Consider the following 15592-nt stretch of genomic DNA (forward strand, 5'->3'; position numbering starts at 1 on the left):
GGCACCATCAGCTTTCTTCACCACATTTGCTTATGCACCCACTTTGTCTTCAGCGATTGTGTCGTGAAGGTGAGCATCATGGAATGCCAGTTTAATAGAACACAATATTCTTACTTCGAGGGAGTCTTTGAGTGGAGGCCCAACGTCCATCTGCTACCTTCATACTAAACCTATAAATATATGCACGTCCTTGTTTTTGTTATGCGTACATATTTATAATGACAGAAATGTAGAAAGAAAAGGTATTCAATTCCCTTAAAAGGCTCTGCCTGTCCCAGAGGCAAGCGCTTATTAAAAGGATCAAGCATGGGCTCATGCTTATTAATATGGGCTCAAGCACAGGAACCCTTGTGAGGGCAGTGTAGGAGAAGGCAATGTTTTGTTCTGTTGTGCATAGGGTTTCTATGGATCAGAACCAACTCGATGGCTAACTTAGGGTTCTCTGATATCCATATTCCTGAAGTACATGTTTGGAATATCATATTTTTTATTTAGTATCTGATAGTCAATGTCAGAAGACATTTCCAATTGCCTGTGAAGTCTTTCATCACTGAGAGAAAGTTCCAGAAGGCTTCAAAGCAATGGAAATGCACCTTTACCAAGTGCCTGGAAGCAATATCACTTTGTTTACTTCAGAAAAAGGATAAAATGAAGATTTTCCTAGACATAGTTGAGTTTTCAAAATGAATGGAGCATGATTTCCAGTTAGCTTCAAAAATCTTCACGTTAATAAGAATATGCTCTTTAGATGTTAAATATGGAAACCTCCATGTTTAACTTTATATTAAGAATTATGTATCAATATATATGTCAAAGTGGGAAGAGCAAAATTTTATTAAATCTAATAGCTTAAATTAAATAGTGAGTATGTATTTACTATTTTGAGTAAGAAAATGGAGGAAAGCAGGCAAGAAATACTAAGGAAAAAATCCAAAGAATATTTGAATTTATTTATTTTTCATCATGTAGTATGTCCATTTCAAAATAGTCATATATTTACGTGACCCAAAAAAAACACTGCATCACTGAGGGACATACTTTATCTCTTATGTCAACAGTATTAATATGCAAACAGCAGATTTGTATGATAGGCTTCAAATTAGTATCAGCTCAAACCCGTGTGTACTAGGCATGTGATGAACAGAAAACACTCATTCTCAAACCTATCAAGTTTTCATTAGGAACATACGTTTTGAAGAAATGGCATTAATTTTTTGAAGTGGCAAAAACCAAACTTGGAGCATTCTATCATAGCATTAAAAACCTTGGCTGTCTTTAGTACTCCTGTCATTTCTTTGTACTTTTCTTCATTTTAATTAATGAATATTGAATTCCTTTCCCTATGGATTTATTTTCAGCTATTATTTTACCATTAAGCATGGGTGCATTAAAGTGACTGAGATAAGGAAAAAACTGCCCGATCAAACACTGTGTACTGTATTGCAAATAATTGAGAGGAAATAATGCTATTCTATAAACAATGACCCTGGCCAGGTGATTGAAAATAAAGCCCCTGCTTCAGCAGCCATTCTTTGGAGATTGTATGCTATGGTCATCTGACCGCCTACTCTCCTCCGTGACTCCTAATGTACTAGAAACCATGACGCTCCTACACCTGACACACCTTCATGAATCTTCGGCTTTCTACAGCACATTCGTCCACATTTTTCCACCATATATTTCATCAGTCGTTTATCAACCTACACTGTTTATGGTGTAGATTCCATCTTGCTTTTACCACATCTTTTTAATGCTGATTGTTGTTTTTTTGTTTGTTTCATCTCTTCCTTTTTGGTTTTCATGCTCGATGTTTTAATAAGCTCTTGCTCTATCTTCTCCGTGGCAGCAATTGACAAATATAAAAGGGGAAAAATACTTTATTGTACTATGCATTCATCAAGAAAGAAATTAGGGTATGTTGTGAGGGTCAGGGTCATTCAATAAAGAGAACTACTGAGTGTCTAGATCCTCAGCCTTAAATGTCAATGTAATGAAGATAGAATTGTTATTCTTTAATTTTTTTAATCAAATGAGATCTTTGAGATGGAAAATATATTAGTTAGAGCAGTGGTTCTCAACCTTCCTAATGCTACAACCCTTCAGTACAGCTCCTCATGTTGTGGTGACCCCCGACCATAAATTATTCTTATTGCTACTTCATAACTGTAATTTTGCTACTGTTATGAATCATCATGTAAATATTTGAGATGCAGGATGTATTTTATTTTCATTGTTACAAATTGAACATAGTTAAAGCATAGTGATTAATCACAAAACAATATGTAATTATATATTGTGAAATATTTATTTCTAATTACAAATAAATGAAATTTTGTCTTGAAGCATGGTGTAACATGGGTAACAGTGTTAATATAACAGCAGTAAGTACATTGCTACATTTTGCGAGAGTGTGCATAAAAAGCCAACATCAGTGCAAAGGTTGAGATAGCTTCTTTCTCACCAGATCAGTCTTTGCAAGAGCACAATGAAAATCCTCTTCCACAACAAGTCTACTTCTGTATTTAGACTTCATAACCAACAAGCTGGAAAATCCTGTGTCACAAAGATATGTTGTTGGAAATGGAAGAAGACAGCACAACACAGTCTCAGACAGAACAGGATAAGACTAAAAACACTTGATCCAGAATTTTGTAACTGGAATCGTAGAGAAATCAGTACTTGCTGCATCACTGTTAACAAGTTCAATGAACTCTTGTGCTGTCTCAGGAACATCATCAACTTTGACTGTGAATGGGCTTCTGGCAAGTGCAAATGGGGTGTCAGGTAGATTTGGAAAGTATGGTGAAATTTTGTCTGCAAGCTTGTGCAAGTGTTCTTTCACAGAAATCATCATCATAATCCTTTTTTCTGGTTTAATGTCATGTTCCTCAAAGAAAGCAGATAAGGTAGGCAACCTGTACATTTTATTTTCATCCTTTTTTTTTTTTACTTTTGCAAAAGCTGAAGTTTCATTTGGAATGATCGGATCTTTTCAGACAAATCGAGGCATGGTGCATTTGGTCCTTGCAGTGATAAATTTAATTCATTCAAAATGGCAAAGATGGCAACTAAGTAAGCTATTGTCTGCAGTTCAATTTTATCACTGAAAAGTGCTTTGAACTACGGTCTTGCTTTCTAATTAAAGAATATTTATAGTTCATCACGAAGCTCAAAAACACGTTTAAAACATTTCCTGTCGACAACCATCTCACTTCAGTGTGAAATAGCAGGGCATTATGCGGCACATCTCACTCACTGCACAGTTGTGACAATAGTCGACTGCTTGAAGTGCTCATCTTTACGAAAATCACAGGACTTATGATGATTTTCATGACTTCTTATAACTCTTGTGGTAGTGTCTGCATTAGTAATATTTGTTGCTGAATCATACAGTAAGTTCCAATGACTTTTGGTGACTCATTCAGTGCCAAACGTTGAAATCCAGATCGACATCCTAGTGTAGCTGGAGCACAGATATTAAAACCACAAACCTTTCCCCAAGAGATCTTATGCTCTTTCAGAAATGAACCAACTGTGTCAAATACATCATGTATAGTAGTTGTCGTTTCAAGAGGTTTGCAAAAGAAACTCATCTTTAAAGTCGCCATAATTAATATACCTCACGTAAACCAGTAACTGTGAACACTTTGCAACGTCCATAGACTCATCAAGCTGGATGCTAAATATTGGAAGTGGAGCAGATTTAATTTCCTGGATTACCTGCTCAAGAATATCAGCAGAAATAGCATCTATTCTTCTGCGGACAGTGTCGTTAGAGAAGGAAATTGCACTCAATTTCATAACAATTTGTCTCTGATCATAACTCGAACAATGTCTTTGGCCGATGGCAGCAGTAAATCCTCAGCAGTGGTGTGAGGTTTCACAGCTCTGGCGATTCTGAGTGCCACCAAATAAGAAGCTTCAAGGCTTCTACGTTTTGTTTGTGGTGCTTGCCACAAGGGAGTGTCAAGGCTGGCTTTCTTGAATCCATCAGCTTTGCTTCTAAATTAGTTGGTATCCTTTCCGGCAAAGCTCAGATGTTTGCTATCAAAATGGCATTTTAGTTTGTTCAGCTTCATAGATTCGGCTGATAGAACCTCACAACAAATAACACATTGCTGTTTCTCATTCTTTCTATAATTATTGAGGTAAGCCACACTGTAAAAAAATCCTCACTATATTTTCTTTTCTTAACGTTCTTCTCTACAGGATCCATTGTCATGGGATGGTTTGCTATGAAAATAATATATAACAACAGCTTCAATAATACAAAAGATGATGTATGGCATAGTTCAGTCAATACAGTTTATTACATTTTCTATGATTTACCATTCTCTGTGTTGTTGTTTTTTTTACATACCTGTTAGTAGCACTGGGGGTCAGTATTAACATCAACCACAGCTGAATATAGAAAGACCATCAGCATCCGGATTAATTACCCATGGTACAGATTTTTAAAATGTATTTTGCAGTAGTTGATGATTTTACAGTACACGATTTTACATTTACCCAATAATTATAATTCATGAAGTGTCGGTTTTACCTCCAATACTGCTGCTTTCAAAACAGCAGCTGCTCTCTACACAGTAGCTGCTGTCTACAGAGTAAGGTGACTGGTCCACCTAAGTACACTATGGCGTCAACCCTGTCACATACACCTGTATTTGTACGGAGAGTATATGATGGGGTTGGCACGAAGATGTCATCACACTGGGTACTTGTCAGTGGGCGTATGTGCGTGTGGGCAGACATACCTGGAGACGGATAGAAGAGTGGTGTCTCCGTTCCTAAAACCATCGGAAATATGTGTTTTGTGATGGCAACCCCTGTGTTGAGAATAGCTGCGTTCGAGGGAGTTCCCCCTATGCCCACTGTCCGTTTCCCTAAGCTACTACTCACTACAATTTGGTGACAAACCTAGAAAATGACTGTCAATAATTGGTTTCTTTATCCATGCCACAGTTCTGCAACTAATGCTCAATTCACTTTTAATTTAAGTAGTATTCTATGCTTCCTGCAAAAACTTTGACTAATACAGAATGAAAATATAGCAAAAAACAAAGAGAAAATATTTTAAAATTTTGCAACATATAAGGTGTGAATGGATGAGAAACGTTTTTGCAGTGTCATTAATGCTTTAAAAAATGGGAGTCTTAAATTACTTTAAATAGAAAGACATGATTGTATTTAATACTTAGTTTCCTATTCTTATTCATTTTAATATTTTAGGAGTTTAAGCTCCTAAACATAGTAGAGTAAGGATCTCTATGACCTTAATGAAATGTAAATCATTCAGGTATTTGTTTTCATACATTACTTGACATTCAAGTAATTAATATTAAAGTCAGTAATTAAAATAAATAAAATAAAGTTATTTGTTTTTAATTAGAATGTTTTCATTAATATTATTACTAAACCTTGTTGTTGATTTTTATTCCAACAATTCCTCTTTAAAAAGTAATATTTACAAACAGAAGAGGAGAAATAAGAGGGAAAACAGAATTCCAATAGTGAAATTTCAAAGTACTAACCCACTCAACAGTCATTTTGAGCCTGCCAGTATCCCAATATTACGTCCTAACCATAACACCAGCTAAAAGATGCTAACACAACATGAAGGAGCACTATATCATGGATGTGCTTTGTTCTTACCTGTTTAAACTAGCTGAGCCTGAAATATAAAATTGGAGGGTGATTATCCAGAAATATTCTTGTTTAGCATGATAAATGCTATGCAACAATGAACAATCAAGGGTATTGTATTAACATGTCTGAAACTGTGAGGGAACGAGAGGAAAGTGCGTTCTGCGCTGCCTGTTTTCTATTGATCATAATTGCTGGGAGGCTTAGCCAGACAGCCTCCCACTTGACTAAAAGGGAATCCGTTCATATCAGAGTGTTTCTTTGCTTTATTTTTACAAGTACCAACTCCTTTCTAATGACAGATATAATTTTTAAAATATAAACTGGCAACCTAGAGCTTGAGGAAATGGTATATTAAGTAATTCTGATCTCCAGAATAGAGACCTAACTACAGTGCACAGTATTAAAATAGATTTTAAATAAATAATAAGTACCTGTTAAACCACAACCCACACAGCAATTTCATTTGTTCTTTTTTTAAGTTTTTGCTAAATATATGTCAATAAAAGGTTCCTCAAATATTTTCCATAGTTCTATTTAAATTAAGCAATTAAGTCATGTGCATGACAACTGGTTGTATTATTTTTCTCTTAAGAAGAATATATACTTTATATTTTAAGAAAATGTTAACTAATTTCCATTCACCCCAACCACTTTTCCGTACTAGTATGAGTTTGTTACATGTTCCTCTCATACCATTACAATCCGTGATTATTTATTTTGGCTTCACTGATTACTAAACTATATTGAAATTAATTAGATTTCCTCCTGTTCTGATGGATGCATACACACACATACACAATCTGCCACATATATTTGGCCATGATATGTTATAGAAAAATAGATGAATAACAAATGTAAACCTTGTACTTATGTCTCCCAGGGAGTTATTTTACTGCCAATGTACATGGCATTTTTGATTCAAAACATTTTCTCATTTAACTTTGATGTGACAGCAGATTTGATTGAGCTTTTTCAAATATACATAGAAAAACAAACACAGCATTCATTTATTTGATCTTATCATTATAGAGGTTAGTATATGAAAATCCCTCTCCCCACACGTTACCCTAAGGTCTAAGCAGTCACCCATTGTTGGAGAGATTTCAGTCCTAAAAGGCAGTGAACCAAGCTATAATTCATGAGCTCAACTCCTGAAAAGCAATATGTAAAGGATTTTTTTGCTTGTTTATTTGCTCATTGTTTTTATTTGCTTTGTTTTTTTCTGAACTGGTATCGCTTGTGTAATTAAGGAAACTCTCTCAGAGGAGTAGCTTGCTAAAGCCAGCAGCGTGCTAAATGTTTGAGGTCACATTTGCCCTTTTTAATATGCATGCATATTTTTATTTCGTTTATTTTCTCTAGAACACATACTCTGGTGATTATATTTGATGTTGTTCAGAAAGTAGGCATTTGTTAAATGTGCAGGAGGTCTAGAGAGGTCGTATAAACCTACTAGTGACATTCAATGCCAATATCAAACAAAGCATGGAATCAAACAGATGGTGACACTGGGCAGAGGGAATAATTGGCTTCTCCTTGACCTGTTATTTCTACATTCTCTATGCACTCAGCTAAATAAACACCATCATGCCTTCTGAAATGAGTTTATCTATTTCTGAATATTTCACCTTCTATTTATGATATTTATGATACTTCTATTGATTTTCTGATTCCAAAAGTTTTCTAACGGGCAGTCGCTATAGGTTCAGATGTAGCAAAGTTGTCCAGTACTTTAACTGGCCCCATGTTTATGAAACAAGTAATTAAGTAGTCGTCATTCATGGAGCTCATGGGATTAGTCATGTTTCTTTGTTTTCCTTACTAAGTGGTCACTCTTGAAAGCACCCTCCACAGGTTAGGTCTGACCCAATTATTGCAGCCCCTGTGTCAACCCATCATGTGAGCATCTTTCTCTTATTTAGCTCAGAGACAACCTTTTGAAGAAAACTTTTGAATGAAAGTTTCACATTTGTGTCTCTCAGTCTATGGTTTGTATTAATAAAGTCCTCCAAAGGAGGTATGATTCTAGGACAGTTTTAATTTCCCACCAGACGCTTTACAGAAACATGCATGATGAATTGTTATTTTCCAAATAGATTTTCTCTACTTCTATCCCTGCACATTTTGAAAGTAAACAGACTAACAAAATCTCTAACTAAAATATAGTATTCTCACAGTTATCGTAAATCTTCTGGTAGACAGATCATTTCAACCTGAATAATTGAATGACTTTATATGTAGGAGAAAAAAATAAAATTACTTTTCGATTTAAGGATTTAAGAACAACAGGAAATAATGCAACCCATGTAAATAATGTGTATCTGCATGAGATGTCCAGTGTATTAAAGACTAATGTGAAGGAAGTTGCTTATTTTGTAAAAAAAATTCATAACACACATGTTATTTGTGCAAAAAGTATGCCATATGTGTATACATACACATAAAATAGATAAGTATAAACATATAATTAAAAAATCAAAGGCAAAACAGTATTGCTACTAAGGTCCCAGTCCATGCATGAGCGGATTTTCAAGATAAACACAGCATGTTGAAATCTGTCTCTGTGGCCAGTAGAAGGCTACAGCCAAGTTCTCTCAGAGATATACTTGCTTTCATTTTAATACACTGCTTTCCCCTCAAAACGGTCTAATCCAGTCACTTCTAAAGGGATCTTCAGGACCAATTAAATCCCTGACTATGGGTTTGGAGATTCTGAAGGGCATCTTGAGAGATTTTCTCCATGCAGATGGAGCCATGGGTGGCTTAGCAGGAATACGTTTTAGCAAAATTGAAAGCTACACTGATGAGAAAAGTCATACCCAATCATTCTGTTTTTTCCCATAATGACAAAATGTCAGGGTAGCATGGGCTAGGCTATAAGAAATCCACTGGGAATCCTTACCCCATCTACCCATTAGATATTATCTTGCCCTTCCCACTTTGTTCTATTCCTCAATAGATCATGGAATAGAAGCATAATTTGATTAACCAGATTATGCTAAACTGCTATGTCATACATTGAAGGACACAGACAGATTTAGGTAGTTGTTAATGAAATGGAAGTGTATAGACCTAGGTGTAGCATATATCAATAAACAAAGCTCCATAATTTTATAGTATTGCCTAATAAAGGTTTTTATGATCTTGTAACAATATTTTTTAACTGATCCAAGGGTATGTGAATCTGTGTCATTATATGTAGCTATGCGTGTATGTGCATGTGCTTATATGCATGTGCATAGCTACATCAAGAGATGATAGGTAGGTAGGTAAGAGGCAGGTAGACAGATAGTTCTGATTGTGGGACTGCTTGCAGGGTAAGCGGCTCAAAGCAGCACCTGCTGCATGGGAGAGAGATGAGGCTGTCTGCTCCCATACAGATGTACAGCCTTGGAAAGCCTTCAAGTGCCATCCTGTCTTAAGGGTCACTATGTGTCCGACTAAACTCGTTTGTATGCATTTGTACAAACCCACACATATGTCTGTGTGGGCGTGTATGTGCTCATGCAGGCACACAGTTCCTTTGAAAATGTTGATGCTATTTGTTTCTAGTGAAACAGCCATTTTCTTGTAAACAGAATCTCATTCATTTCCCTCCTCGTCATTGATTGAACCAAGCTAAGTCTGAGCAAAGTGAATTTCTATGTCCAATCCTTCATTCTCTTAACCAGTAATAAAGAACCTTGCTGGCCTGACAGGTTGTCACAGCAATTATTCACATGAAGTTCTGTAGCGGTTGTCTCTGTCAGCCCAAGCAGTATTGAATATTTTAACTGGCAGTCTTCCAAGACTGAACATTAATCTTACCATCTCCTATTACAGTCCCTAATCAAGATATTCCAGGGGTGATTGCCCTAACATTGTTTGAAGACTACATCTACTGGACTGATGGGAAAACCAAGTCACTCAGCCGCGCCCATAAAACCTCAGGAGCAGACAGACTCTCACTGATTAACTCATGGCATGCCATCACAGATATCCAGGTGTATCATTCTTATAGACAACCTGATGGTAATTATTCTTCACATGATTTCCATAAATGCATCACCATTTTCCAGTAACATTCCATTTTTTGTTTCTCCAAGATTAAGTGTAATTTTATTTTTGAGAAGTAGTACCAGGTTATATTATTTAGAATCATTTAAAAGAATGCATTTTGATAATATCAATTAACTGTTGATCATATGAAAAGCTCAATATTTACACAAAGGATTATTTTTGAAGTATTATTATTAAGATGAAATTACAATATAACACCGATTTAAGCTGATGAAGAATGCATTAGTTAAGCGATGTTCTTTTAAACATAAAGATGAAAGGCTTGTTCTGGGTGTAGAGTAGAAGGACTATTTCTGTAGCTAAAGTACAAGAAAAATAGAGATATCTTCATTTTGCTTAATCATATATCTACTGTGAATTATATCATGCCTGATTGAATAAAGGTTTATCAGTTTACTTAAAATATATATCTTGCCTACAAAGAAAAATCACTATTTTATTAGTTTTAGATCATTGTTTCACTGTTTTATTTTGCATTTATATTTATAAACATATGTATGACCTCATTTAAAATGCTGCTCCTCTGTTTATTTTTTCTAGGGGTAATTTTTTTCTGCTAAAAATGCTTATTTCCATGAAAATGCATTCTTGAAAGTATTTAGTGACAAAATAAATGTCATTGGACAATGAGTAGCATTTGTAACAAAATTAAATGATATTTACAGTCTTGACAATTTCCTGAACACAGTCATGTTCAAATATAGATTATGAAGCTTAAATACTGTAACTCTAATTCAACATTGTTATTAGTCTCAATTATCCTATTTCGCTCTTTTTTTCTTTCTCATCTGCAGTCTCCAAACATCTCTGCATGATAAACAATGGCGGTTGCAGTCATCTGTGCCTGTTAGCCCCTGGAAAGAAGCACACCTGTGCGTGCCCTACCAACTTTTATCTGGCAGCTGATAACAGGACGTGCTTATCCAACTGCACTGCGAGTCAGGTGAGTAAACGAAAACAGCAAAGATATCACCATGGCTAGCAAGTGGATTTTACTTCACAGTGATGCGATATAGGGTTTCCAAGCCCAGAAGTCCTTATGGGAGGAGGAGTCTCATCTTTCTCCTGCAAAACAGTTGGTCAATTTGAATCACAAACCTTGCAGTTTACATAACAGCCCTTTGTATATCCCAGAAAGCCAAGCTTCTTCAGGCAGGTGAGACGAGGTCTGGAAATGGAATGTGATGTATGAACAAGATATTAAAAAAGACCTGCTTTATTGCTATTTTTTTAATTTGTCTAATCTGCTCATGGATAAACATAATTTTTTCTTTTATCGTAATATTGGATTAGGATTCCATACTCTATAGAAAGGTAAAGCAGTTTAAAATATATTACTAGAACAAGGCCTTAGAAATATTTTTACACAGATTTATATGGAATGATGGTTCAAACCATGAGTGAAAATTGCAGAATCCTTAGAGGATATTTTGTAGAATTCAAGAAGTTACGTTGAATAAGCCATAGGATAAGACAAAGATGTATGCAATTTAATAAGAGAAAATCTTCCTCAATCTTCTGTTCTTGAAGTCTGTCTGTTCTTGAAGTCAGTCTGTTGAGACCCAATGCAAAGGAATTAGATGAGTTAGTAGAGAAAGCACCTGCCTGAGCTGTTAGGGTTTGGTTAGTCAAGATGGCCAACCAGAATAAGAGTATCATTTGGGATGCTTTGACTTATGAATGAGCATGTTGAACATCAAGGAATAAAAAATTTCAAATTATTAAAAAGGGAAGACTTGTATTTACTCAAGAAATACTTGTATTACTTAATACACAAAACTTCAACCAGGTAATTACATGAAAGCCTAAGCTGAACTAGAAATTATGATCTGTAGAAGGAGATGATCTCCAAATTTGTTATCAATGATGACTTAAAATAAGTGTAATTTTTCAGATCCCATGCTTGGGTTGAATAGTATTCCCTCAGATACATGCCCTTCCCAGCACCTCAGAATAAGGCTTTCTTTGGAAATAGGATCTTCACAGCAAGTCATCCTGGAGTAGATTGGGCCTTACATCCAGTATGACTGACATCCTTTTAAGTCTGGGAGACACACAGACAAGTACACACACACAGAGAATACCTCTGGCACACCAGAGACACAGATCGACGTGATGCATCTCTAAGCCGGGGCTCCAAGGATTGCTGGTAACACCAGAATCTGAAAGAATGACAAGGAGCAGGTAGTATACATTCTACAAAAGCAAAGCAGAAACAACACAAATGTGGTTCAAATATCTTTGTTTCAGTCATATTTTATGAAAAAAAAGTGTTATCACTTATTTGCTTCATCCTCAAGGAAAATGTTAATGAAAACAACTAACACAATTCACTATTCCTATAAATCATTTGGTATATAAATTTATTTTAACTTCCATTCTCTTCTGATGCTAAGGGACAAAAAAATATCTACTGTACATTCTTTAGAGTAAGATCAGTTTATACAAACAGTTTTCAGTGAGGTAGGCATTAAAATGAAATAAATCTATGTATCACAATGCTACTAACCATTCCAATAAGGCTATGGCAGTATTGATTTATCTTAAAAAGGGATTTTGATTTATTGTCACATGATTTAATGACACATGTCAAAAACACTATTGAATTTCTGACAAATAAAATAGGTAAATCACAATAAGAATTCAATTAGAGTTCAAAGTGTACATGAGAATTGAGTCAAAATCAAGATAAAATTAAATTATTAAAGCACCAACCATATTAGATAGGAAATGTAAATTACTCAAATTAGAAAATGCAAAGTAAATTTTTAAATGGCTTTAATTTTCTAAATTCAATGGCTTTTTGTTTGTTATTGTTCTAAGTACACTTAACTATGTTGATATATGTCATATCCTTATTCCCATATTTACCCACTTGCAGAAACATAGTTCTGACTTATTGCTGTCTTAAAAGGTCAGGGTAGAACTGCTCCATTGGGCTACTGAAATCTCAGTAAATCTTCGTAGGAGACAGCCTCATTTTTCTTTTGAGAAACAGCTAGTAGGATTTGAACTGCTGATCTTTCCCTTAGTATTCTAATGTTTAACCTACTGTGCCATGCCACAATTACACCATTGTTTCATATTAGCAGAAGTTGATTTAATAATTTGTTGCTGTTGGTTTAAAAAAATAGATTCTAATTGCAGTCTGCAATTTATTTTATGATATTAGTGTTACCGAGAAGGGGCGCAAGGTTTTCACCTCCCCATTCCCCAATACTCCCCTTGCTTGCTAGAGAGATTTCAGGCAAGTGACAAAATTCAGCCCAAAGTCGGAGAAAAGGACTGGACATAGAGTGTAACTTTATTAAAGGCTATACTCTGGGGGTGGAAAAGTCCAAAGGGCCTTTAGCTTAGTCTAAAACAGCCTGGTGAAATGTAAACCCAGACCTTTTATTCTGCTATTAGCATAACCCCACCATTGGCTGACTGGTTCTTGGTAATACCTCCTCTTTCCAGGTATGTGGATACCTGCACCCCAGCACCCCAGGTTTAATGATGTGTCCTTGTCTCCAAATTCCAAACCCAAGAATCTATTCAGTCATAGTCATTGCTCGGGTAGTGTCAACACTCCTTCTCCACCCAGACTTTTCACTATCTCAGGTCTCTTTCATTTCATTATCTGCCTTTCATCCTCCTCTGTGCTGGAGAGGTTTGTAGGGATCAGGTCTCTGCCTCCTTTCTGTAAATATTACTGCCAGGGTCCTATCACCATCTTCCTTCTGACCACCTTTATCTAGCTAACATTAATCTTGCAGAACACTTATACTGTAGTGTTTTAAATTTATATTTGGCATTAGCTTCTTAAAGTTATTGACTTTAGCTATAAAGAGATAAACCTCAGACATGGAATAAAAGATTGTTATGAATAAAATGTTACTAGCAAAATGGAAACATGATGCATCAATTTTATCCTGGTTGTCTCTGCATTCAAAATCCTTTCAATTAAAAATTAAAATGGAGACCAAAATTTTACACACACACACACACACACACACACACACAATTGAATCATGGGGGTGGGGAGACTTTTAAGATGTTCAAGATACTTGAAATATTATTAATGTGCTTGGATAGAATCATTGGAAATGTTGTCGAGGCAATTGCTTTCAGTATTAGCCTCATCCTGCCCCCCCCCAACAGGTAATATCTGTAGAGGTGATTCTGCCTCCCCCTTTGGTGATATAATGGTGACATGATTAGTGTTGTTACTGGAGTTTAGACTCTCGCTTCCCTAAATAAAAAAAGGTTTACTTTGGGAGACCAGTAGGGCATAGCAACGAGACTTTTATTACAAACTCCAAGGGGGAAAAATCTTCCTAGCCAGCATGGCGCATCTAGGTACTTACTTCCCACGTTCCTACCAAGCCTTGGGGGTGCTAGATTTTGGGATTGGGATACCTCAGTTCTTGCTTCCCAGGGGCAGAAGCACTTTGTAATCCAAGGGACTTTTACGATGACAAGGGAAGTTTCAAGTATCAGACTCAAAAAGTACAGGGGCCTCAGGGGCCCGCAGTGCACGTGCGCCTGACAAGGGAGAGCTCGGCATCACCTGCCTGCCAATCAGGCCCCAAAGAGAGCCAGGCTGCCTCTGCCTGGCTTTGGTCCCCACTGGCTGGGGGGGCGTGGTTGAGGGGATTGGCCAACCTTATTGGCTGAGTTTAAGCCCAACTTTGCAATGCCATGTGCCTAGGTTTTAGTCAAATTCAGCTTCACCAGCCCTTACGGGCGTCCTAGTCTGCGCATGCCCAGTTTGGATCTTTGTATGGGTGTCTAATTAGGGTGCCTGATTTCTTTCCAACCTCATTGTTGTGCCCTGGGCAAGCATTAAGGAGACAACCCTCCCTTAGTGCCTAGTCTAGCTACCTAACAGGAGTATTCAAATGCAAGAGATTCTCAGGAAACTTCTAGTGGGGAATTTCTGCTGGGGGTGGCAGGGGGCAGGTGTAGCAAATGGTTCTGGGAAATGTAGTCTCAATATATTGCAAGGACCCCACTCACACACGCAGACCCTTTCCACACACACAATGTTCTGCCCAAATGTCCACATTTGACCCGTTGCCCTGTCTCACTAGTAACTCATCCAATGTGGGAAAGCCTTTCAACATGCAGTCACACCGTCATTTACAGGTACAGTGCTCTGTTCCTCCTCCTGTTGTCACAGAAGACAATGTTCACTGTCATGTGGAGATTAACATAAAGCCGCCTTTGAATCACCTCCGGGCACATGCAACAAATACTCCCATGGGATTTTCTCTTACTTGAGGCAAGCTGCAATATTTCAAATGAACAGACTCTTAGCTTACTAATCCATTTTCATTAGAAAAAGAAAAGAATAAGAGTAGGCTGTATGTTCTACGTTACAAATAGTTTTGTACACAACATGCTAAGATAAATGCAGATGCTGGGAAATTCCCAAATAAGAACTTCAAAAGGAAACTGAATACATTTTAGAGAGTTATTTATTTTATTTGTTCAGTCTAGATGAAAAAGTGATATGTGTTTTTTCCTAAAATGCTATTAAAATGAACAAGGAAAAATTATGATACCTGAAGAAATTGACTTCAACTTCGTTGAATTATTTGCAGTGAATGTTTTAATAACAAGCATTTCAATTGCATATATATTCAATATGGAACATTTGATGTTTCTTCCATTTTCTTAAATGGAAGTAGCTTAAAACCAACTATTGTTGAGGCACGAGTTTTTAGGCTGAGAAATAAATTGAATGTGCTCTTTAGGGACTCTGTGTAAAGTTGCCCAACAGAAAAGTAATAGGAATAGTTCTTTTTGTGTCTCAGTAAGTGAGTATGGCTTCAGATCACCTTCTTTATAAGTAATATGCTAGAGTATCCTCTTGAAGTTATTCTCTAGTAACAAATTACAT

The 15592-nt window shown here is 36.3% G+C and overlaps 1 protein-coding gene across 1 annotated transcript in view; it reads left to right on the forward strand.

The window, feature by feature from the left end:
- The window catches only part of LRP1B (LDL receptor related protein 1B), a 1686774-nt gene that overhangs the window by 1437130 nt on the left and 234052 nt on the right, over window positions 1-15592 (forward strand). The window contains exons 57-58 of the mRNA XM_045298375.1: window positions 9469-9657; window positions 10500-10648. Coding sequence (XP_045154310.1) covers window positions 9469-9657; window positions 10500-10648 — 338 coding nt within the window. The remainder of the gene's footprint in view (window positions 1-9468; window positions 9658-10499; window positions 10649-15592) is intronic.

Source organism: Echinops telfairi, unplaced genomic scaffold (assembly GCF_000313985.2).
Source record: "Echinops telfairi isolate 266 unplaced genomic scaffold, ASM31398v2 ScPeMD7_4;HRSCAF=17, whole genome shotgun sequence".
Classification (NCBI taxonomy): Eukaryota; Metazoa; Chordata; class Mammalia; order Afrosoricida; family Tenrecidae; genus Echinops; species Echinops telfairi.